This window comes from Alosa alosa, chromosome 12 (genome assembly GCF_017589495.1).
Source record: "Alosa alosa isolate M-15738 ecotype Scorff River chromosome 12, AALO_Geno_1.1, whole genome shotgun sequence".
Lineage (NCBI taxonomy): Eukaryota > Metazoa > Chordata > Actinopteri > Clupeiformes > Clupeidae > Alosa > Alosa alosa.
The window spans coordinates 4,997,185-5,019,832 of NC_063200.1; the positions used below are offsets into that span (position 1 = coordinate 4,997,185).

The window sequence follows — 22,648 nt, forward strand, 5'->3', positions numbered from 1 at the left end:
ACATAGCCCCCTTTTCTGCGTAGTGTTTCTGTACTTACATCTGCACTTTGTCATATTTGTATTTGTATATGAAGAGTTTGTTTCCAAAACGCGATATGTTTCAGTCATTTCAGTGTAATCGGGTTATTGTTATTTGATTTATCTTTACTCAATCAAAATGGCAAAACTGCAGTTGTATTGATATTACCTGAATTATACAATTAACATGATTTATTAATGTTTTTAAAAATGAAGATATAGCATTTTGGAACCAAAACCTTCATATATAGGCCTATAACATTTGAATTGCATATTGCATTTGAATACTTCTTACACCATTTCATTTCAAGTCAAATTCCTTGTTTTTTTCTTTTTTGTGTGGAAAAAGAAAAAAACTTGGCAATAAAATTATTCTGATTCTGAAAAGGGGAGTTGATACCTGTTGAATACAATTGGATTTGTTGCATGTCTCTGTTTGGTTGCTCACTCTATGCGTTGGCTTACCTACATTATTATCAAATAACATGTCTAATCCCCTTGCTTGTACTAGCTTGTACTTACTTATGTTTCCCATATATACATTTTCAGCTGTCATATATTTAATCTGTGCTGAAAGAGCTGTACACTGCAATGTGATGAATTCATTCAAAAAAGTGGAAGAGTTGATGCTTTTTTAACACTTCTTTGACAAATTCGAACTTTGATGGTTTAGAGGACTTTGAGGCTGATATATAATGCATTGCAAAGTAACAACCAATTTAAGGTATTCATATCTTCCCAATCATATTACAATCATTATTTACACACTGTTTCAGGCTACTGATTCATAGGGTCCAAGTACCCTCTTAGGGTAGGCTACCTGTACAGATCTCCCTCTGGATACAGGCTAGGCCTAGCCTTAGATAAATAAATAAAAAATACAAATAAAACACAACATGAGGGTTAATGTTAATAAAGACACAAAGCAATTCAGAGTTAGACTTTAGACTTTTGATATCCAGTCGAGCAACCGATGCGACTAAAGAGGAAGCTGCATTAGGCTACACACCCATGCTTGGAGGGAAAGGCTATCCACAAACTACAAATAACTTTAACTAATGATGTAGGCCTCCGGAATTGAGCCTTCAACCAAAAAGAAAGCCTTAGAAAGCCTTTACAAAAATACTACAGAAGTAGTATTTTTATGAATCAGAAAACTGATGAATTTTACTGTACAGGATATTTCACAATTTCATTGCTAAAGTGGACTGCCTTATTACGAGTAAATACGTAATTGACTGAAAACAAAAAAGGACATTGGCATTTTCTCGAATAAACTGGGGTATAGGCATATAGCCTTCAAATAACAGGGTATGTTTAATTCTCACGGATTAATTTTAGACACTTTACTCATCTCCTCCCCTAAAGAAGGAAGCAATTATGTGATGTACAGGTGAACCGGAAGTCGAGGCTGTTTTGTTGACATCAGGGGCGAAACCAAAAATAATAAAGAGATCATTAAGTGTCAACATATTGAAATTGTATTGCATGATCTTACAGTATCGGCAGTGATCTATATTAAGGTACGGGAAGGTATGGTAACTGTTTGCATTTTCGGTGTTGTCAGATAACAGTGCTTTCCGATGGCTCTTCTGAGATTATTACACTCTAGGAGGAGGCTAGCCAGTTAGGTAGCATGCTAATCGCAGCGCCTAAGCTAACCAATTCGGAATTAGCTACCAAGAAGCAGCTCTCGGGAACTGTATGGCTAGCTGGGAAGCTAGGTATATGGCGTTTATATTAACCGGGTTCAGAGTATATGAGGATGTTGGCATGTGCGATTTCTTTTACTTCTGCAGTTAATATAGTTTGGCACACTTAGTGCTTTGTTTGCATGTAGTTAACGAAAATGTCTTAACAGCAAAGAATCTGAGTTGACAGCTTATCTAGTTTTGACCAGCTAACAAGCTAGCGAGCTTGCTGTTATTGACTGTATAGGCTCAACTGCGTAACATTTAGTCATATTTGTCATCTTTTCGTTGAAAAACTATATACATTAATTGATCTTATGTAGTAAACAATCTGTTTGCCTACAGTAATCAGCTCCTATGATTTTGAAGTTAAGTGTCTGTGAACAGTATTTAACAGCGGAAGAATTTCGGTTTCTCTTACTTTCACAGCTAGGTCTAGCTAAAGCTTCAGGTAAACATTATGACAAATAGTTTATACTTGTGTAATAACTATTAACTTTGTCAATAGTGCATAGTTTAGAGGACCTTGCCGTAGCAGTGCTAGTTGTTAGGTTGTTAAGTGTAAGCAGCAGAATTCCCAATTGTGTGATCGGCAGACAAAACGTATTGACTACAGTGTTTTAACTGTAACGTTGCCTTGTTGATTCTGAGAAGTCAAAATAATGTAATACTATGTTTTAATAAGCTGTGCTACATGGCTACTTATGTGTGCGTGTGTGTGTGTGTGTGTGTGTGTGTGTGTGTGTTGGGGTCATTGACTTGTTCAGTCTACTAATTAATTTCTGTTGTTTTACTTTTATCTGTAGGTATCCTTGGGTTGATAGCCTCTGACGTGCTGTTTTTTTTGGCAGTATCCGTTAGTGTCTCCTGTCTCTCCTGGTGCTCTCTCAATGACTACTGCCTGAGGACGACCCAGAAGTCCCCCTGTCTCATCCAGGTTCCAGACCAGAGAGAAAGCAGGGAAGCGGCCATGGCGGCCAAAGTGGGGGACAACCCAGACAGCCTGATGGCTCTGTGCACAGCTTTCTGCTTGCGCAACCTGAGGCGGACGATGTGCTACCTGGGGGACAGGAACAAGCTCACCCTGCGTCCAGACGTGTTTCTTCCAAGTGAAATCTGCGACAAGCTGGTTAACGCGTAAGTTAGGCTCAGGGGTTGGGAGATATTTAGTGTAAGCAGGTAGCTGGATGGTTTTATTCTTGTAAAAAAAATGCATTTAAAAATAATGTTCAGTTAAAGTATGAAGCTGATGTGTTTCCCCCTCCACATTTTATACCGTGACATGACTGTGTATTTGTTCCCTTTGATCTAGGTATGTAGAGCTGGTACACACAGACAGCAATTTTGAGCCGCAGGACGGCTTCTTCCAGCTCTTCTCAGACCCACGCAGCACCAGGCTGACCCGAGTGCAGCTGAGAGAGGACCTGGTGCGAGACAGAGACCTCGAGGCCATTGGGAAACAGGTATTGTGGATGTGGGGGCGGGGGGTGAAACAGGTAGTGTTACCATAGGTGGGGTGAAATCTGTCAAAGACAAACAGATGGAACAACTGACCTAAATGCATAATCTTGTAGTGCCTGAGGGCAAAGGGGGAGTTCCAGAGTATTCCAGAGCTTATTAATTAATAACTGTAATGACTGTGCTCCTAAATTATTTTGTATATGGAAGATATACTAAGTGTATATATAGTAGTAGGTGTATGTATAGACTGTGTGAGTAGAGATATGTGACTCAAACTGCTATTCCTGTACAACATCAAGTACTCAAATTGCCCTTATTTTCTATCCGCTGTGATTAATAATTAATAGCGTCGGTCACTACAGGTGTGTGCACACACTCACTAATGCACATTCAGACCTTTTCTTGAGTTAAGTAATTAGCACCTTACACTCGAAATACTCATTTCGATAAAACGTCCACCTTTCCCACCAGAGCTCAGATTCCCATTGGCAGGCACATGCATGTTAAGACAAGCCGCTCTGAAAGGTCACTTGGACCTTTTGACTGGCATGGTTGCTTCATTATCCCAGTGCTTAAGTGAGGATGTGTTGGATGATCTGGCCTCAGTCCATGTTGGGGGTTGGGGGTCTGCCTCTTAACATTCCTCATTTACAGGCAGGGAGGGGACCTTGCCCTGTCATAAAGCACTGTGTCCCAGAGAAGCACTCTTCAGCGTAATAATATTACATCATTATATAATAATGATGAAGTGAAATTAAGTGATGGCCTGCCAAATTAGATCAGGCGGTTTTGGTGAAAGTGCTGCAAAATTGAGCTGGACCTTTGAGCTAACATAAAGAAAAGTGTTTATGTTAATGTATATTTTTGCAGTCAAAGTAAAGGATGTGGATATTGTCCTAATGTTAAGTGTAGGGAGGACTTATTATTATATCATCATAAAAAGGTTTTCTTAGGGGAGGGAGGTTTTATTATTATGTCATCATAAAAAAAATGATGAATAAAATCAGAAAAATTCTGTACAGTTTCATTGGTTGTTTGGTTGGTGATTTCCCCTAGAAGCATTTTGTTTGTTCTGTGCTTCTCTCCAAACTGACTTTGAGATTGTGCAGGTTCAGTTGTTGTTCTGATATAACTATGCAGGGTAACTGTCAGCATAAGTAGGGTATGCATGCACCATATCAGCACTGCTCAGTGGGAATGGGACCTGTGACTTTGGCAGTGTTTGCGCCATGCACATGCCCCCTCTTCGCTGGGTTGCCAGGAGTCTCCTGTCTGGGTAACACGTTCCTCCCCGTTGGCAGGATCTTATCGAGCTGCACCTGACTTACTGCAATGGTCTGTCTGCGCGCAGCCTGCGTGCACTGACCAGCTTCCGGCATACCCTGGTGTCCCTCAGCCTCTTCGGCTGCACGAACATCTTCTACAGGAAGGGCGGCGCTCCGCTGGCCTGCGCCGAGGAAGACGACGACGACGAAGAGGATGAAAGACCAGCCAGATTTGCACTGGACAACAATTTCAGCTTTCAGGTAAGGGATGCACTGTAATCTATGTAGTGTTTTTGCAAGGTATTACATAAAGGGTAGGACTTTATAATCCTTGGTGTAATATAGTGATATGCCAAATTAAGTCTTGTCTAACTTAAAGCAGCACTAAAGAAGAATTGCACTCCTGTTCCTACCTGAACACAGCAAGTTGCTAGGTCGGTAATTGCCTAAAGAAGGCCGCTCAGACAATGGCAGAAATGCCATTCGTCATGTTATGAGGTTATGTGCCATCAAAATGATTTTGGAAACGTTATGTTAAGGTAAAAAAAACTCTTAATGGTGCCTTTAATAAGGAAAAAATTGTAAAAAGGATGAAGTTCCTGTGCACAGCCTTCCAGGTGCTGGTGAGGTGCAGTCGTCAATAGATTAAAAGAAAAGTGAAGGATCACCGCACACTGGTGGGATTTCTTTGCTGGTGCGGTGATCCTTCACTTTCCTTTTAAGGAATAAATTGTGTTGGAGTTGTAATATATTATGATGTTATTGTGTATATTATGTATAATGTTATGATACCATTACATATAATACATGATAACATCAGAAATGTATGCCAGCTGTGCAATTAAGATCATAATGTGTATAATCTACAACCTAAAAATGTAGAGAAACTAGGAGATTACCCAGGAGCTTTTATGTACATAGACACATTGGAGGTTGTAACATCACTGTTATGTAACCTCTCTCTCTCTCCCTCCCTCAATCTCTCTCTCTCTCTCTCTGTTGCTCTCTCTGTCTCTCTCTCTCTCTGTGTTGCTCTCTCTGTCTCTCTCTCTCTCTGTCGCTCTCTCTGTCTCTCTGTCTCCCTCTGTCTCTCTCTCTCTCTCTCTCTCTCCCTCTGTCCCTCTCTCTGTCTCTCTCTCTCTCTCTCTCTCTCTGTCGCTCTCTCTCTCTCTCTCCCTCTCTCTCTCTCTCTCTCCTCTCTCTCTCTCTCTCTCTCTCTCTCTCTCCTCTCTCTCTCTCTCTCTCTCTCTCTCCCTCCCTGGCTCTCTTGTTTCTCTCCTCTCAGGGCTTTAACCGGCTGCGGCTGCTGAACCTGGGCGGGCTGCCGGAGGAGGTGGACGCAGAGGCGCTGCTCAAGCCCCTGCCGGCCCTCACCTCCCTGGACCTGTCCAGCATGCCCCTCCCTCGCGCCACTTTCCTCGCCCAGTGGAAGGACCGTCTGGCCTCGCTGGTGCTCTACAACGTCGATCTCTCGGAGGAGCTCATCAGCACAGTGGTGCAGATGAGCCAGCTACGGTGAGTGCACTGTCGGTCGGTGTGCCGGACGGTGTGCCCCTGTGGTTTGGGCTCAGAGTCCTGTAGGTGTTTTTGCGGCACAGTAAGACTTTTTTAGGAGTGTATTGGAGTGTGAAGCAGGCTTGTAGGTGTTTGGGATGGATAGCTTAAGCTAAACTGATAAAGCACCAGGTCTCACTGATGATGTCTTGAATGAAGAACTGTGTCTCATTCGCTGAAGCGAAATCTTTTTTTTTTGGCCTACCAGCCCCTGTCCCCAATCAGCTTAATTACTAAATTACAGAGGGCATCTGAAGTTGGAGAAATATTGATAATAACAGAATACAACTACACAGAAATACGCAAACAAATAGCACCAGGTACACCTCCCTTTAAGCAAGGTCATCTCCTCCACCCATGTCTTTTAAACTAAAAACCAGTGACTAGCACCCCAACTAGGTCTGAAGGAACAATTGATTCTTAATCGAAATCGCAGTTTCAACTAATGCAATTCATAAATCACAGGCTGCAATTAATCACAAAGCTTACAACTATGGTTATTTGGAAGTATTTGGGGTTTACCAGAAGTGATGTGCAAACAAAGTTAGGCTATTATGCAAAACCAATTGTCATGCAGTAGCTACCTCCTGAGGCAACTCAACTAACATGTAGCAACTTGAAACAGTGCCATAGGTAGCAGTATGATGAATATACAGCAAAACCGTTTTGCTGGTCTTGCCCAACAAGACAAGAGTAAGAAAACCACTAATTCAGAGTCAAGGAATGTATTATATAGTGAATATTGAACTGAAGCTTGACTTCAATTGATTGCAATTATAACATGTCAGAAAAATCACAATTAGATATTCCCCTAAATGGTCCAGTCACCACCCTGCCCTCCAGCCTACTGACCCCCCCCCCCCCTTATACATCCTTTTTCTCTCCACCCCTCAATTTCTCTCTTTTTTTCATTTTCCCTCCACCTACTGTAGAGGAAAACATCTTGTTCTCTCCTCTGTCTTAGTATAGATCTTCTGTGTATGGTATTGTATGTATAAATATTGTGTATGTATTTAATTATTTCTTTGTTTTTAAATCTATCACCCAGTCCAACATTCTGCCTCTCTAATTCTATTGCATCTTTTGGCAGAAGATACGCCTTTTGTTTCATGATCCATAAGTCACACACAAAATAAATACTTTTCCATGCAATACAATTTTCTTGTGTATTGCATGATAATGTGTTGACATTGAACATTGTAAACAAGTGTAACTGATTTGTCCAAAATAAGGTAACCAGCAGACAATACCAAAACAAATACTCCACACATTGTAGCTCTTCTTGGTTGCATCAGCATACAGGAGATCAGACAATTCCCCAGATATTTCTCCCCCAGGCATCTTTTTCAATGAATAAGAATTAAAAATGAATTATTTCGTAAATATCTTGTCCTTGATTCAAGTGTTCTTGCATAGACCTGGTTCTATGTGATCGGTGTAGTAGATATCATTCTAATCCTCTGCAAAACGGTGTTTCTGACAGGCACCTGGACATCTCTCGTGAAAACCAGCGCTCCTCTAAGTTCAAGATGACCAGGAAGATCCTGACCACCGTGGTGCAGAGCCTGGGCAACCTGGTCTCTCTGGACATCTCAGGCCACATCATGCTGGACAACTGCACAGTCCCACACTTCGAGGAGGCCATGGGGCCACCAAGGTCAGATGCTGGACATGTGTACCTACAACTCCTCTTGTGTGTGTGTTGTGTGTTGTGTGTTGTGTGTTGTGTGTTGTGTGTTGTGTGTTGTGTGTGTGTGTGTGTGTAGTGCATAATGTTGTTTTGGTTGTGGGTTTTGGTCATTTCACAGTGAATGTGTCGATTTGTAAGGAATGACTGAATTAACACTGGGTTTTGTGTGTGTCCCAGTATCGAACCCAGCAAGAGCAGCATCATCCCCTTCCAGGAGCTGAAGAGGCCACTGCAGTTTCTTGGACTGTACAACACCACCCTCTGCAACGTCATGCACATCCCAGCCTACAAGGTGAACGAGCTTTCATTGGCTGGGCACTGCAAGATCTTTTAGAAATGCGCTGTATATATTTTAGAAATGCACTGCACTGTATAATTCAGTGTAGATGTGCACTGTAATATGCAATTATAATAATATTCAAAAACAATAAAACATATTTGAAACATAAATAAAATAAATATATAGAACTTTAAATATTAGAATAATTTCTGTATCTGATGTGCAATAGCATGGCCCCCTGAGCTCATGTTTAGCATGGCAGAGTGAGCTAAGAGAAATGGGCCCATATCCTGCTTCCTCATCTTAGGTGACTGGCTCCAAAAACGAGGACCAGGTTCTGAACGCTATCGAGGCCTACACAGAGCACCGGCCCGAACTGGCCCACCGGGCCATCAACCAGCTGTTCGACATCGCCAGGATACAGCACTGCAGCCAGCTGCTGCGAGCTCTGCAGGTCAGTTCACAAACTCAATACAGAACCGGACACTAAAATAAGTAGCCAACATCTCCTGCCCTGGTTACTTTTGTTCAGCTGAGTTGATCTAGTAATGTTAATGATCTGAGATTTGTGAGCTCTGCAGGTCAGTTCACACACTCAATACAGAACCAGACTCTAAAATAAGTAGCCAACATCTCCTGCTCTGGTCACTTTTGTTCAGCTGAGTTGATCTAGTAATCTTCCTAGTGATGTCAAATGATCTGAGATCTGTTAGTTGGTGCAAGTAGCATGTGTCATTAGTTTAAGCTGGGGAGGGAGTATGAGGGAGTAACTGAACAAGGGATTTGCATTCCATGACTGGCTTTGAACTATTTTAATACTGCATTAACATCTCAGCCAAGGCCCATATTTGGTTACTGGTATGTATAAGTATAAGTATATATACTTTTTTGATCCCGTGAGGGAAATTTGGTCTCTGCATTTAACCCAATCGGTGAATTAGTGAAACACAAACAGCACACAGTAAACACACAGTGAGGTGAAGCACACACTAATCCCGGCGCAGTGAGCTGCCTGCTACAATGGCGGCGCTCGGGGAGCAGTGAGGGGTTAGGTGCCTTGCTCAAGGGCACTCTAGCCGCGGCCCACTGGTCGGGGCTCGAACCGGCAACCCTCCGTTTACAAGTCCAGAGTGCTAACCAATGGGCCACGGCTGCCCCCCTGGCTGCCATCCTTTCCATGTCCTGACCATAGACTGTAAAAAATAGGTCATGACATGGAAAGGATGGTGTTGGTTTGCCAGAAATTAAACTCATTATGACATAAAGACAAATGTCTGTTTAAGTGGTTCATTAACCCATTCTAACACTTGATATAATGATATGATATAATGAAAAATAGAAACTCCTGTCCACTGACCGTATTCTCTGTCTTTTGGCCCCCAGCTGGTCATTGCTGCCCTCAAGTGTCATAAGTATGACAAGAGTGTTCAGGTGACGGGCAGCGCGGCGCTCTTCTACCTGACCAACACAGAGTACCGCTGCGACCAGAGCGTCCAGCTGCGTCGACAGGTCATCCAGGTGGTGCTCAACGGAATGGAGCAGTACCAGGAGGTCACGGTGGGTCTCCCGTAACACACACCTATGCATGAATGCCAACACACACCTATGCATGAATGCCAACACACATCTATGCATGAATGCCAACACATGAATGGCGGTGGTAGTGTAGTGGTTAAGGAGCTGGGCTAGCGTGCAGTAGCCTGAAAGTTGTCGGTTCAATTACCGGCTTCCACCGTTGTGCCCTTGAGCAAGGCACTTAACCCCAAGTTGCTCCGGGGATCCCTTGTGATATAGCTGACATATGTATGTAACTTTGGTCAAGAAGTGTCTGCTAAATGTAATGTAATGTAATGTAATGAATGCCAGCACGCATGCACGCTGCTCTTACACAAGATATTATTCAATGCGTGGAAGGTCACAACTTACAATTTAAAGCTTATGGAGTTCTCAGTAGTATAGAAAAGCTGTACATAGGTCGTAGGTTGTACAGACTACAAGACTTCACTAGTCATATGATCACTATATGGTTCAGATTATGGGACTTGTTGTGTGTTCAAACTGTACAACTGATCCGCAACAGGGGAGTACACATTACATGATCTTTCACAAGGAGAAATCCCTGACAAATCTGTCTTCTCATCAAACTTACATTTTGTAACAAAAGTGGAGACTGTAGCAGCAAGAACAGCAGAGCTGCTGTTGAAGTTAAAATTTTAGAGAGGCTGTCTCTTTCTCTCTCTCTCTCTCTCTTTCTCTCTCTCTCTCTCTCTCTCTGCTCTCCAGATTATTTTGGAAAACTGACCTCATAGCACTAAAAATGATTACCTGCAGTTGATGCAAATCATTCATATTATGACACTGCTCCCTGGCACAATGCATCACCCTGTTCTCCACCACTGGGCTCCACTGCAACAGTTGTTTTCTAAACCCTAGATGTAGCGCTACAGTATGCATTGTTACATACAGCTTTTCATGTCTGCAACATCAGTGTTTCCCATACATTGACTCATTTGTGGCGGCCCACCACAATATCAACATTCACCACCACACAATGATTTTCCAGGTTGTACTAAATTGTGCATAAATCTGGTTAGCATCATAACCACGCTGTGCTAATTTGTTAAAAACTGTTGCATTCAAGTTAATTCTGCAAACCAACCACCACAAATGGAATTCAATTCTCTGGAAAACACTGAACATACAGGTCGGTTTATGGATTTTATTCTGTGTGCTGTTACTACTGTGGTCCCATTGTCTCTGGGGAGATGTTTGCCAAACATCCAGGCTGAGTGATTAGCTCATTTCTTAGTTTGAGCCAAGATTTTGGACTCCCAAAGAAAGTCGAGCAGTTAGGCTACATACTGTTAAGAGTTCCCAGCTATTGTCTCTGCGTGCAGAGATCCGAGCCGGGCTGCTCACCTGCAAAGGGCTGAGCTACACCAGGCGCGTAACTGAAGCGTTCCGCTCGCGTAGCGTCTGCTGCAACAATTAGCTGCCACTATAATCAGTGGAGGTAGCTACACCAGACGTGACAGCGGTCGCGTACGTTCGAAAAAAATAGACCCTTTTTTCGGAACGCTTCACGTTACGCGCCTGGTGTAGCTCATACCTAAGTCTTTGAGTCGGGTCTGCCGAGTCTGAGCGCGGTCTCTGTGCTGTCCGTCTCAGGTCCAGAGGAACTGCTGCCTAACGCTGTGCAACTTCAGCATCCCGGAGGAGCTGGAGTTCCAGTACCATCGGGTCAACATGCTGCTGCTGAAGATCCTGGAGCCGGCCCGGCAGGACGAGTCCATCCAGCGCATCGCCGTGCATCTCTGCAACGCCCTCGTCTGCCAGGTGGACAACGACCACAAGGAAGCTGTGGGCAAGATGGGCTTTGTCAAAGTAGGTGCTATTGGGTGTGTGTGTGTGTGTGTGTGTGTGTGTGTGTGTGGACAAGATGGGCTTTGTCAAAGTAGGTACTATTGGGTGTGTGGGGGGGGGGGGGTGGGGGGTGTAATCAGTTGCATTTGTTGGTTTGGTGCTCCTGCTTCTACAGTAGTTACATTTACTGAAATGAAACATTTGATGTCATAGTAATGTGCTGGGAATAGGTTGGTTAGTGTTGCACTTTTTATGTGTTTACAATTAGATTTACATTATGTTCCAATTACAACATTCAGTCTAGTGTTCACTGAAATATAACAAATGAAGAGCATTCCCAACTTCACTCATCACATTTCCAAGTTCACTCAAGGGAAAAGCAGCTGATCATGTATCTAAAAAAAGATTATTATTATTATTTTTATTGTGAAGCATGATACGTATGGTAATACGTGTCTATATAGGTGAAATGCTTTGTTTTCTCCTCACACTGTTCATTTCAATCCCTTTAGACAATGCTGAACTTGATCCAGAAAAAGCTACAGGATAGAATGGTAAATATCGCATTCACAATAAATGTATGGGTCTAGTCCACTTGCATACTGTGGCCCTGAGTAAACACTACTCTGTTTGACCACAGTGTGACCAGGTCATGGAGTTCTCCTGGAGCGCCCTATGGAACATCACCGACGAGACGCCCGACAACTGCCAGATGTTCCTCAACTGCAGAGGAATGAGTCTGTTCCTCGAGTGTCTAGAGGTCAGCAGACATCCCCACCATTAACTATGCACTGCGCTGTGCCACTCTACACTTTACAGTACTCGGGGAGCAGACTGGTAGAGAAAGATAGATAGATACATACATAGATAGATAGATAGATAGATACTTACTTACTTACTTACTTACTTACTTACTTACTTGATTACTTGATTGATTGATCCCCAAGGGGAAATTCAATTAAGCTACTGACACCAAGATCATGGATTTGATACTCTGTGACACCAGTGACTGTGATGCAAACAGTAATGAAAATGTTACTGTAGCTGTATCCACATGTGAAAATGTTACTGTAGCTTTATCCACATGTGAAAATGTTACTGTAGCTGTATCCACATGTGAAAATGTTACTATAGCTGTATCCACTTGTGAAAATGTTCCTGTAGCTGTATCCACATGTGGAAATCTCTCTAAAATGAAAATAGAGCTAACAACACCATAAACTGTAAAAAGTACCTAACGGGGCATCAGCCCAGGCCCCCATGCTACACTACTGCCTACTACTCCACTCCGGTCTCCATATCATACCTCCGATATAGCAGGACCTCAGACATTAACACCTTGGCTTTCCTCCTGTGATAGATTCACAGTTGACTCATATCACCGCATAGTTTCTGGCGGAACAGGGCTGCTGTAATGCAAAGCAAATCTCACAGTAATCTGAGCAATTCAGAATATTGCATTACCGTACATGGGTCTGTATTGTACCATGTGTTGTCTGGCCCTTCTTTCCTGATTAAAATGCGAGCACAATTAAAATTTCCTGATTCATGCTGTGTGTTTGATCCTGAAGGCTAGAGAGTAACTCAGTGGCAATACTGCCTCCATGCTGGCATCTGAAATCCATTTTAATATGAGATGATCTGATATGATTTGATTTTAATAGGATCTGGAATCCTTCTTAACAAGGCTTTAGTTTCCTCTAGGGCCGTACTTCCTAACACTTTACCATCTGTGTCAGTGTCTTAAGACTGAACAGCTGATGTAATCCTTTTTTCGGTCTCTTCTCTCTCGGCAGGAGTTTCCAGACAAGCAGGAACTGCACAGAAACATGCTGGGGCTGCTGGGTAATGTGGCCGAGGTGAGGGCTCTGAGGCCACAGCTCCTCACCTCAGAGTTTGTCAAAGTGTTCACGTACGTACTGCCCCCACTGCACACTCACACTCTCACGCTCTCCCAGTTGAAACGTTGTTGTTATCTCAACTTCTAAAATCTTTAAAATCTGTTAAATCTTTGTGTTTTTTGTGTGTGTCTCTCATAGTGACCTGCTGGACAGTAAGGCAGATGGCATTGAGGTGTCCTACAACGCGTGCGGGGTGCTTTCCCACATCATGTTCGACGGGCCGGACGCGTGGCCCATGGAGGAGCCGGGGAGGGACTCTGTGATGCAGAAGATGTGGGACGCCATCCAGAGCTGGGACGTCAGCTCGCGGCGCAACATCAACTACAGGTGAGGAGAGACACATGCTGCTTCACAGAACCTACACTAGGTGAAAGGTAGCAGGGGGATCATAGGTGAACTGTAGTGTCAATTGGCAGGAATATTTCTTTATGTGAAAAACAGGAAATTTGTCAGTTAGAACGTTGAAACTGAGAAACTACATGAATCGAGTCCTTCAATAAAATGTCTATTCTTATGCCTCACTGTGTGTTGCTAATAATAGTATACTTCTTATTATAATAATAATAATAATAATAATAATAATAGTGCTATTGGCTTGGGGTGAGTGTTACTATGGTTTCGCTGTAGCTAAGTGCAGCTGGGTAATGACTGCATGTTGTGTATGTGCAGGTCTTTTGAGCCCATCCTCCGTCTCCTGCCCCAAAGCATCGCTCCTGTTAGCCAGCACTGGGCCACATGGGCGCTCTACAACTTAGTGTCTGTCTACCGTGAGTGTCTCAACCTGACTGGTGTATTTTATGGAGCGGAAAACAAATGCTACTTTCAAACATTCACTTTCTCTCTCTCTCTCTCTCTCTCACACACACACACACACACACACACACACACACACACACACACACACACACACACACACACACTCCTCTCTCTCTTTCACACAGGCACACACACACACATGCATACACACACACACACAAAGACAGAAATCGTTACAAAATATTATCTGTTCTCTTGCCAACCTTGTGTTCCTTTCTCTTCATCAAATAGCAAATAAATACTGTCCATTATTGGTCAAAGAGGGTGGGATTGCACTCTTGGATAAAGTCTTGGAGATGGAAAGCCACCCAGACACAAAGAACATGGCAAGGTATGACCTCCAACTCCTCACATAATGTGTGCTGTGTTTTGTAAAACATTTGTTCATAAGTATTTGCTCCTTAATGCCAATGTTCTGTCTATGCCTGATGGAAGTCATATTTAAATACTTTAATAACTTTAACTGAACTTACATAGTGTACTAAAAAAAGAAATCCATATCACATCTCTGAAGAGTGGTGAAGTTAACTCATAATATGCTGCTTGGTGCTAGTTGAAGCAAAGTCTTTATAGACCTTTCACACAATAACCGAAATAAAGTAAGAAATAAAATCAATAAAGGGTACACATTTTTCCACAAGGAATTTGTCCATAAGCATCAGGCTAACTGTTACTGAACTGTTAACTAGAATTACAAATAATTAGCGTGTCCACTTAGACATAATGTATGTATAGTATAGAGAACATAAGCTGCCTTACTAAAGCATTATAGTCTACTGGCGAGGAAGGAGATTTCCACGACAATTGCATATTTCCTTTCAAAAATACGGAAGTTGTGTGAAAGGTCTATAGGCAAGTCCCCTCACTCGGTGGCCATCTTGGTAACGCACTTTGGGCAGTTATCGGGCCGCTATTTTCCTATTCAACTGAATGGGGAGGCATACAGAAAGGGGCGGGATATAGGTGCAGACAACTGACAAATTGTCATTACAAACTAACCCCATGCATTTCTGTGGTGGAACTTTGAGTGCTGTGTCTCCTCATTAGAAAGTCTCTGGTTGAAGCCCCCATACAGTTGTTAATGCTCTGTGTGACTTTCAGGAAAGTGATGGAGCAGTGTGCAAACTTTAAAGAGGACCCCATGGACACAAGCAGGTAAATGGCAAGAGGGCAGGAGGTCAGCTGAGCTGGACGGGCCTCTGGCCGAAGAGATCACAGATCACAGACCATCACGGGATCATGTCCACTTCCCTTCGCACCAGAGTTCTTTATGAGCATCGATTCACTGTAGAGCAAAGCAAACTTAAAAATGTTGCCTCGAGGTCAACAACCTTTTTTTTTTTCCTGGGACCTGACACTGGTCAATCAACACTAGGGAAGTCAAGACCTGGTACTACACACAGATGTGTGTTGATTTGTTTGGGGTTTGGTTTTTTTTTTTTCCCTCTGTTGTTGTTGCACATGGTAAGCAGTATTTTTACCATTCATATTAGCGGTGTGTTTTACTTTTCATTTGTTTGATTTGCCTTTTATTTGTTTAAGTGTGTGTGTGTGTGTGTGTGTGTGTGTGTGTGTGTGTGTGTGTGTGTGTGTGTGTGTGTGTGTGTGTGGACATGCACATGTGTGCAAATACCACAATGTATGGAATCTCTCTTAGGAACAACACATTGGGTGATTCTCATTTTTTCTTATATGTTATAAAAGAGAGAAAGGAAATACATTGGCAAAGAATAGGCTATATTGGCCTTGGGGATTCTCTTACTCCCATTTACCTTATAAGCTTAAAGTTGTGCACAGTACACGTTGTACAGGCACAGTCACCTGAGCATAACCCTGTGCGAATATTACCGCCAGTCCTCCTGGAAGACAGGACATGAGACAACTGATCCACGACCTTGGGATGCTAGTTATGCACACAGAGGTCATACCTGGAGGGACTTGTGTCATGAGTGCTGCTCTCCAGGCATGGTCACAATATGATCAGAAACGAGGGTGACTTTTCATTGTACATATTTGGAGGTAAAGCTTTCTCATGTTTTTTTTTTTTTTCTGTTTGTTTGTTTTGTATGTATGTTTTTATGACATAATTATAAACATTTATGTGATGCTTTCCCCTCCGATGTGGTTTATGTTTCCGGTTTTCCTCTAAAGGAAGGCATTTGTTCACCAAGTACAGGAGTGGGCAGAGAAGAGGAAAATAGGGAGTCTGCTACTATGACAGCACAAAGACAACTTTAACGACCCCAAGCTGTTTTATATTATTTATTGTTTTTCTTTTCTTTTAGGAAACATAGCAGCATTTTAAGTGTTCCATATCCATGTCAACAATCATTCACATGCCTGTATTTGAAATTGGACATTGCATTTGTTTTGGGCTAATCTTTCATTTTTATTATTAGTTAACATCCTAAATTATCCACTCTATTAACTATAGATGACCTAAAATATGTTGAATATGATGAATACCCTGTCTTTTTTTCATTCACTGCTGTGTTTTTTTTTAACATATATATATATCTTTGGCAAGGAGACTTCTCCAGATCTTGCCTCTCACTTGACAAGACTGTTTCCCCCTTGTTGAACTACCATGAATGACCATATGAAAGTTTTCATTTGATAAGTGTAGGCAAGTTGCAATATATATATATATATATATTTTACTTCATAATAAACAATGAATCTTATGATTATTCTGTAAAATTTTAGTCTAATTTGGCCTCTGTGATTGTTTTTCACTTTGAAAGTCTGCAATAAACCTGTGAGACACTTGACCGTCCAAGCATTATGCAATCACTTACCAAGTGGGCATACAGCAAGGACCATTTAGACTGTTTGTTTAATTATTATTTCTGATCATGTCCCTTCTATAAGTCTTACAGACGACAGAGGACTGTAGTTTGAGACAGACTTGCAAAGAGCAGAACAAGTGATGGGTGTGGGTTTATTGATTTCTTTCGGCAGTGTGGACATTCAGTGTGACGGAATACTAAAATGCACCTAAATGAAAGTCTTTTAAAAATGGCTAATGCCTCATGATTTCCTCCAATGTCCTTTGTGCACATATGTTTGAAGAAATATCCATTTTATATATATATTTTCCACAAAACACTGGTCACTGGTGGCAAAAAAAATGATGTGGCATATTTTGCAGTTCACTGCAAGTGTACTGTTCATTTAGGACATTCAAAACAAGACTCAAGCTTTTATCAGATAGCATTCAAACATCATTCATTTATGTCCCCTTCGTGTAGGGATAATGGGGAAACTGCACTTGTACTTCATTCTGTTTAATTTTATATAGGGTGACAAATGATCACATTGTACCAAAGGACAGAACAGTGGGTATTATGTTTCATTAACAGCCTTTTGGCCAGTAATACATTCAACCTTGTGACTTAGTATGGAGAAATAAATGTTGATATACATTGAGGGGGCAACTTGTGATATGTGTTAAACAATTTAATGTCAAAGGTATGAACCATGAAGATCAAATAGGCTAACAGTTCCAGTTTTTTTCACTCATATAGGACTTGGAGGGTAAAGCTAAAATAAAGTTCTGGAATAAATTTGATGTTTTTGATTGATATTTTTTTGTTTTTGATCTATTTTCCCCCACTTGATTTAATCGCAACTGCAGCTTAGATGCACATCATTACACTATTATAAATGTGTCAATTCATGCATTCTAGCTTCAGGCACTTTGAAATGAACATCAGCAGATGAGATACCTAGGTGTAGGCTAGGCTGTATACTGTACCATACTATACACTATTTTGTATCTTTCTAGGGAGGACCCTTCCACAAGTGACTAAGAAAGTCAATTGCACTGGTCCTTTTTCCAGTTTAGTAAAAAGTAGGCTAGGCTATGTCCTTGGCCTTCCTTCAGGCTGATCATATCTGGGTCACAAGCCTATACTATACGATAGGGTCTAGTCTAGATATCTTACGTGATTGTAGCCGTGTCTAAACCATTTCCCTTGACGATGTTGTTAGGGATTTACTTCAGTGCCTAATGCTTTCTAATGAGGCGAGTATCTCCAGATCTGATTACACGCCGTGCAAACCCCTAACTAATTCAGTGGACCACTCCATAATACTTCTCCAAGATTGTTTCCCCTTGAAAGCTGTTTTAAAGGTCTATGAATTCTCTGTTATGACACAACCCAAGTTACACGTGGGTAACTGGAAAGCCAATCGACTCTCTCCTCTGAACAACGTCGACTATGGCATCATGGGAGCGAGGTTTATGTAAATTCAAAATGGCAGCATACCGGGCTAAAGTGTTGGGTCAAGTCCAAGCCTCTTTACAATACTTTCGTGCTTTACGAAGCCGGGCTGGCTTGGCTGTCACCGAGACGCATAATGCGCCGCTGAGAGGATACTTCCGGGCTTACAGTACTGATGCTTTGCAGAAAGTAAAGGTCTGTCCCCGGCAAGGCAACTGGGTCTATGGACGATGTGCTTTCTTGCTGGGAGGAGGAATCGGCCTGTACAGTGCACTTAAATTATCTCTACAACAGCATTTTGCAGAGGAAGAATTACTCCACGTAAGCACTTATTTTTTGTGATGTTGCATTAATGTTGTTATTTTAACATTTTTCATCACTGCACATCTGTATTAAAGTAGCTAACTGTTTTCATTCCTTTGACGTGTTGTGGGCGTGTTTTGTGGCTGTCTGTGTATGGTCATTGGTCAGTGAGGTATGAGAACATTCAGCCTGCTGAAAACGGTGGTATACACCTTCATCATTTCCTCTCTGAGAAGTTTTCTTCAACCTTGTCACGAAAGTTGGTTACATGTTAAAAGTTGATTTGGATTTTGATTTGAAACCGTGCTCTGGCATGTGTGGAGTAGCCTATTTACTTCCAAACAGATCTGCCTTATTACCCATCTCCCATAGTACTCATTGGACCCACTACATAGGGTATGGCAATTTCCAAACCAAGGGTGAATGGCAACCATGACTACTGTCCAACCTGTCTGGACAGTTGTCATTTTATAGCAGGACAGGAGGACCTCTGTGGATCCAGATGACAACACCGGTGTGTTTACTGCAGTCAGCCTGCTCAGATTTAGACCAGCTTCTAGTCCCACTGAAATGCGTACATCTCCTCTCATCCTGATAAAAGAAAAAATATCAAACGGGACTGGGGGGAAATGCCATTAGCTTTTGATTAGAATAATGCTGCGGTCTGTAAATCAAAGAGTTGGAACAGATGGCTACACACTATCATAGCCAGACCTACATGTAGGGTCATTGTTCAGAAATAGAGACTTTGATCATTTTCCCATAGTTGCCACATAAATACTTTGTCCACCTGATTAAATGTCAACTTGAATATCATGAAAGACATATTTGACTATATGTGTGATAGATTGCTGACTAGTTAATACATAGTTTGAAAATTACTTGGGCTTATAATTGTCAGTCTTCTTCATTCACCATGAGTAGATTGACAGGCCTTGCACTAACCCCCATTCACATTAGCATGACCCCTCTCACACAGAAGAACATTTCTATGGCCTTGCTGTTTGGTTTATATTTTTAGACTGTAGACTTTGGAATAAATATGCCCTTTGGATGGTTAAACATTTCAAACTTCTGGTTTGAAAATATCAAGGAAAAAAGACAATATGGCAAAATAATTTAATGGTAAGTGTTACCAAAGATCTATAGTTGTACTTCAAAGGACTGTGATGTGCTTTCTTAAGTGAACATTGCCGTTTTTGGAATGTATTCTATTCGTTCCTGGAGCATTCATTAATATTATTTTCCCATGTGCAAATATTTCAAACAAGCAGCTTGATTTAATTCTTAAATAGAGAGTTGGTCTTATTTAATATTCGCATTCATATTTACGCAGGCATTGGGCGGAACACCAAGGTTAACACTCTACCAATACAAGACATGTCCTCAATGCAGCAAACTCAGGGCCTTTTTGGACTACTATGGCCTGGAATATGAGACTGTGGAGGTCAACCCAGTTCTCCGAAAAGAGATTACGTGGACTGGATCCAAAAAAGTTCCTCTTCTTGTGGTTGATGGCCAAGAGAATTTGGTAAGAGACTTTTTTTTCTTGATGGTGACATATAGAAACCTAATTTTCTACTTTCTAGTCCTCGTAATAGATAAAATAATACAATATCCTATGTTCTCCCTTCAATAGGAACTGAATGATGCCTCTGTTATCATGAGTGCTTTCAAGACATGTATGATTGATAAGTAAGTAAACCTAAAAATCCTCATAGAGTTCTTTGATATAGATGAAAATGTAAACTTATAGTTTTGCGTAGATGGCGTAGACTTTACATTTCCATATATACATATTAATACACACATTGTTAATTAGATCTCTGCTGTTAGACTAAGCTATCGTTAATGGCAGAATTTGGTTTCATTAATGGGTAATGGGTATTTAGCCTCTGTGTGACTTTGTTTTCATACCTTAGTGAAAAAGAAAGTCATGAGCTACTTCTGGAACTTCACAGACACTCTGATTAACTAAGGAAAATGCTTCTGTTACATATTTGCAAGATTTTCTAGGGGTGGCAATAATATATTTATTTCTTTGAGATTTTCCTTTTTCTCAGAATAAATTTGCTGCCTTTCCAGGTTGGATTTTTCCTCATTATTTCCATCGTGAGATTACAATAAATCAGCAAAAAATTTTTTATACCATTTTTAGTCAACTTTACTGAAGGTGCCAATAATTCTGGAGGGTACTGTACATTACAATAGAAAATATTGATAACCGTACAACCCCTAAGAGCAACCAGAATGCATCTGGTTTTAGTTCCTGCCATCCAACAAGTTTGGCCACTGGCTCAATGTTATAGGCCATTATGTGTACCTCAGCACACTCAACTCGCCTCCTTCCCTACCACTGAAGGATAATGGCATAAACCCCTATTTTAAACATGTATGGTGATCTGATCCAACCGTGTTTACTTACAAAAAAGGGGCTAATTAGCTGTGATTGGTCTCTCTTCCATTCAGCTATGATCCTGATCACTCTTACTATGACTTCACAGGAGTAAAACGATACATGAGGTCATAACCTACTATACTGTTTTGACCTCCAAAAACATATTTGGGATCGAAAGCTCAGAATATACCAACAAGCACTGGGTGATGCTGAATGAGATCCCTATTGAACTCCATTACCCAAACAAAACTGCAAGAAGGTAAGTTTACCTTTCCCCTGCATTTCAGATCTTTCCTATACAAATTTCTGTCGGTCACTTGAAAAATGGAGCAGTCTAGTGCTGGTATATATTTCTAGTAACACAGAACACCCTAATTTAGTTTTTTATCCTGGCCTTTACAATATACTGGACATTGTGGATCATTTATAATGTAGCGCACATGTAATTGTTGTATTTATGTTTGTCATACAAATATAATTGTTTTTCTGTGTTTTAGAGATGAGGTGCGGTGGAGACACTGGGCAGATGACTGGCTTTTGTGCTTACTTGCCCCAAATGTGTATCGTAGTCCCATGGAAGCCTTGGAAGCCTATGAACACATTGTGCATGAAGGAAATTATGGCCCAGTGGAGGGTTTCATCACCAAATATGTGGGAGCATTCACCATGTTCTTCTTCTCCAAGCTGCTAAAAATCTGGTTTGTATTTCAGTTACATTGACAATTGACTTGTTAGTTGTTACTCTGGTTTTATATCTGAGATGCTCTTCATATCAGTAGTTATGCTGTAGAGAAAAATGTCTACAGTATATTCATGAGACTTGTAGTTGCATGTGTTATCAGTTCCTGTATTTGTCAGAGTTGTAGTTTCACTGACTATGTTAAAACATTGTTATTAAACCAATGCTCTGCTAAATGTGTGGTTTTTTTTTCTGTTCAACAGGTATAGAATGGAGAAAGATGTGAGGCAAGATCTATACAAGGCGGCTGACGAATGGATGACCGCTGTTGGCAAGAAGAGAAAGTTCTTAGGCGGCAACAGGCCAAATCTAGCTGACATAGTAAGAGTCCATCTTCATTGTAGAACCAAGAATTTACTTGCAGGCTTTTCAACACTTAGTTCGCTGACCAAAAGTGCAAAGGATGTTGAATACCTTTGTATGATCATGATCAGTGTTTTATATTAACACATTTTCTTCATGAAAATCCCTCACTGGCTACTCTCTTTCTCTCTCTTTGTCCCCCACCTCTCTCAAAAGTCTGTTTTTGGAGTCATGCGTACAATTGAAGGTCTGCAGGCATTTGATGATGTCATGAAACATACAAGGATGAGGAAATGGTATCAGGCCATGGAGCAGGTGATTCGGGAGCATGGCGGTCAGGACTGATGTTTTCATCACTATGAACTCTGGATCCACTCATCTCACGCTATACTGAGAAATAACTGTTGATTCTGACAGACACCAGACACATAGTTTTATATGTGAATGGATAAACTTGAGATTGGCGACCTAAGTTATGCTGCTTTCAGCATTAAGGTGATTATTCTTGAAGTTATTTATTAACTAAATTGAAGATATGTCACTAATATGTGATTATGTATGAGGATGGAAATGTAACATGACAGTAAAACCTTTTTTTTTAATTACTGACTCTGTTTAAGGCCTATGATTGGTACAGACA

The 22,648-nt window shown here is 41.4% G+C and overlaps 2 protein-coding genes across 7 annotated transcripts; both read left to right on the forward strand.

The window, feature by feature from the left end:
- The first annotated feature begins 1,416 nt into the window (after positions 1-1,416).
- zer1 (zyg-11 related, cell cycle regulator) lies at positions 1,417-17,605 on the forward strand. Of its 6 annotated transcripts, none has more exons than XM_048259594.1 (17): positions 1,417-1,541; positions 2,516-2,846; positions 3,022-3,172; positions 4,472-4,696; positions 5,721-5,950; positions 7,473-7,646; positions 7,857-7,971; positions 8,267-8,413; positions 9,343-9,516; positions 11,128-11,343; positions 11,835-11,876; positions 11,963-12,082; positions 13,119-13,234; positions 13,362-13,550; positions 13,893-13,990; positions 14,271-14,370; positions 15,141-17,605. In XM_048259594.1, the coding sequence occupies exons 2-17, from the start codon at positions 2,680-2,682 to the stop codon at positions 15,196-15,198; spliced, it is 2,322 nt and encodes a 773-aa protein (XP_048115551.1). In that variant the 5' UTR covers positions 1,417-1,541; positions 2,516-2,679; the 3' UTR covers positions 15,199-17,605. The 6 variants fall into 6 exon arrangements, with proteins under 6 accessions (XP_048115551.1, XP_048115552.1, XP_048115554.1 ...); XM_048259595.1 differs by having other exon boundaries at positions 1,423-1,551; XM_048259597.1 differs by having other exon boundaries at positions 1,423-1,551; positions 2,561-2,846.
- Positions 17,606-18,249: 644 nt separating this feature from the next.
- On the forward strand, positions 18,250-22,617 carry LOC125304753 (prostaglandin E synthase 2-like). The gene is made up of 7 exons (XM_048259253.1): positions 18,250-18,586; positions 19,905-20,099; positions 20,208-20,263; positions 21,073-21,225; positions 21,464-21,664; positions 21,909-22,026; positions 22,225-22,617. Exons 1-7 carry the CDS (start codon positions 18,263-18,265, stop codon positions 22,351-22,353), a joined length of 1,176 nt encoding a protein of 391 aa, XP_048115210.1. The 5' UTR covers positions 18,250-18,262; the 3' UTR covers positions 22,354-22,617.
- The last annotated feature ends 31 nt before the right edge of the window (positions 22,618-22,648 follow it).

Excerpts from the sequence above, each read along its gene's own strand:
- zer1 (XM_048259591.1), top strand. The coding sequence starts at position 1,655 with ATGCTAATCGCAGCGCCTAAGCTAACCAATTCGGAATTAGCTACCAAG. Across the intron at positions 2,847-3,021 it reads TGCGACAAGCTGGTTAACGC|GTATGTAGAGCTGGTACACA; the intron begins GTAAGTTAGGCT and ends CCTTTGATCTAG. Across the intron at positions 4,697-5,720 it reads ACAACAATTTCAGCTTTCAG|GGCTTTAACCGGCTGCGGCT; the intron begins GTAAGGGATGCA and ends CTCTCCTCTCAG.
- LOC125304753 (XM_048259253.1), top strand. The coding sequence starts at position 18,263 with ATGGCATCATGGGAGCGAGGTTTATGTAAATTCAAAATGGCAGCATAC. Across the intron at positions 18,587-19,904 it reads CAGAGGAAGAATTACTCCAC|GCATTGGGCGGAACACCAAG; the intron begins GTAAGCACTTAT and ends ATATTTACGCAG. Across the intron at positions 21,665-21,908 it reads TCCAAGCTGCTAAAAATCTG|GTATAGAATGGAGAAAGATG; the intron begins GTTTGTATTTCA and ends TCTGTTCAACAG.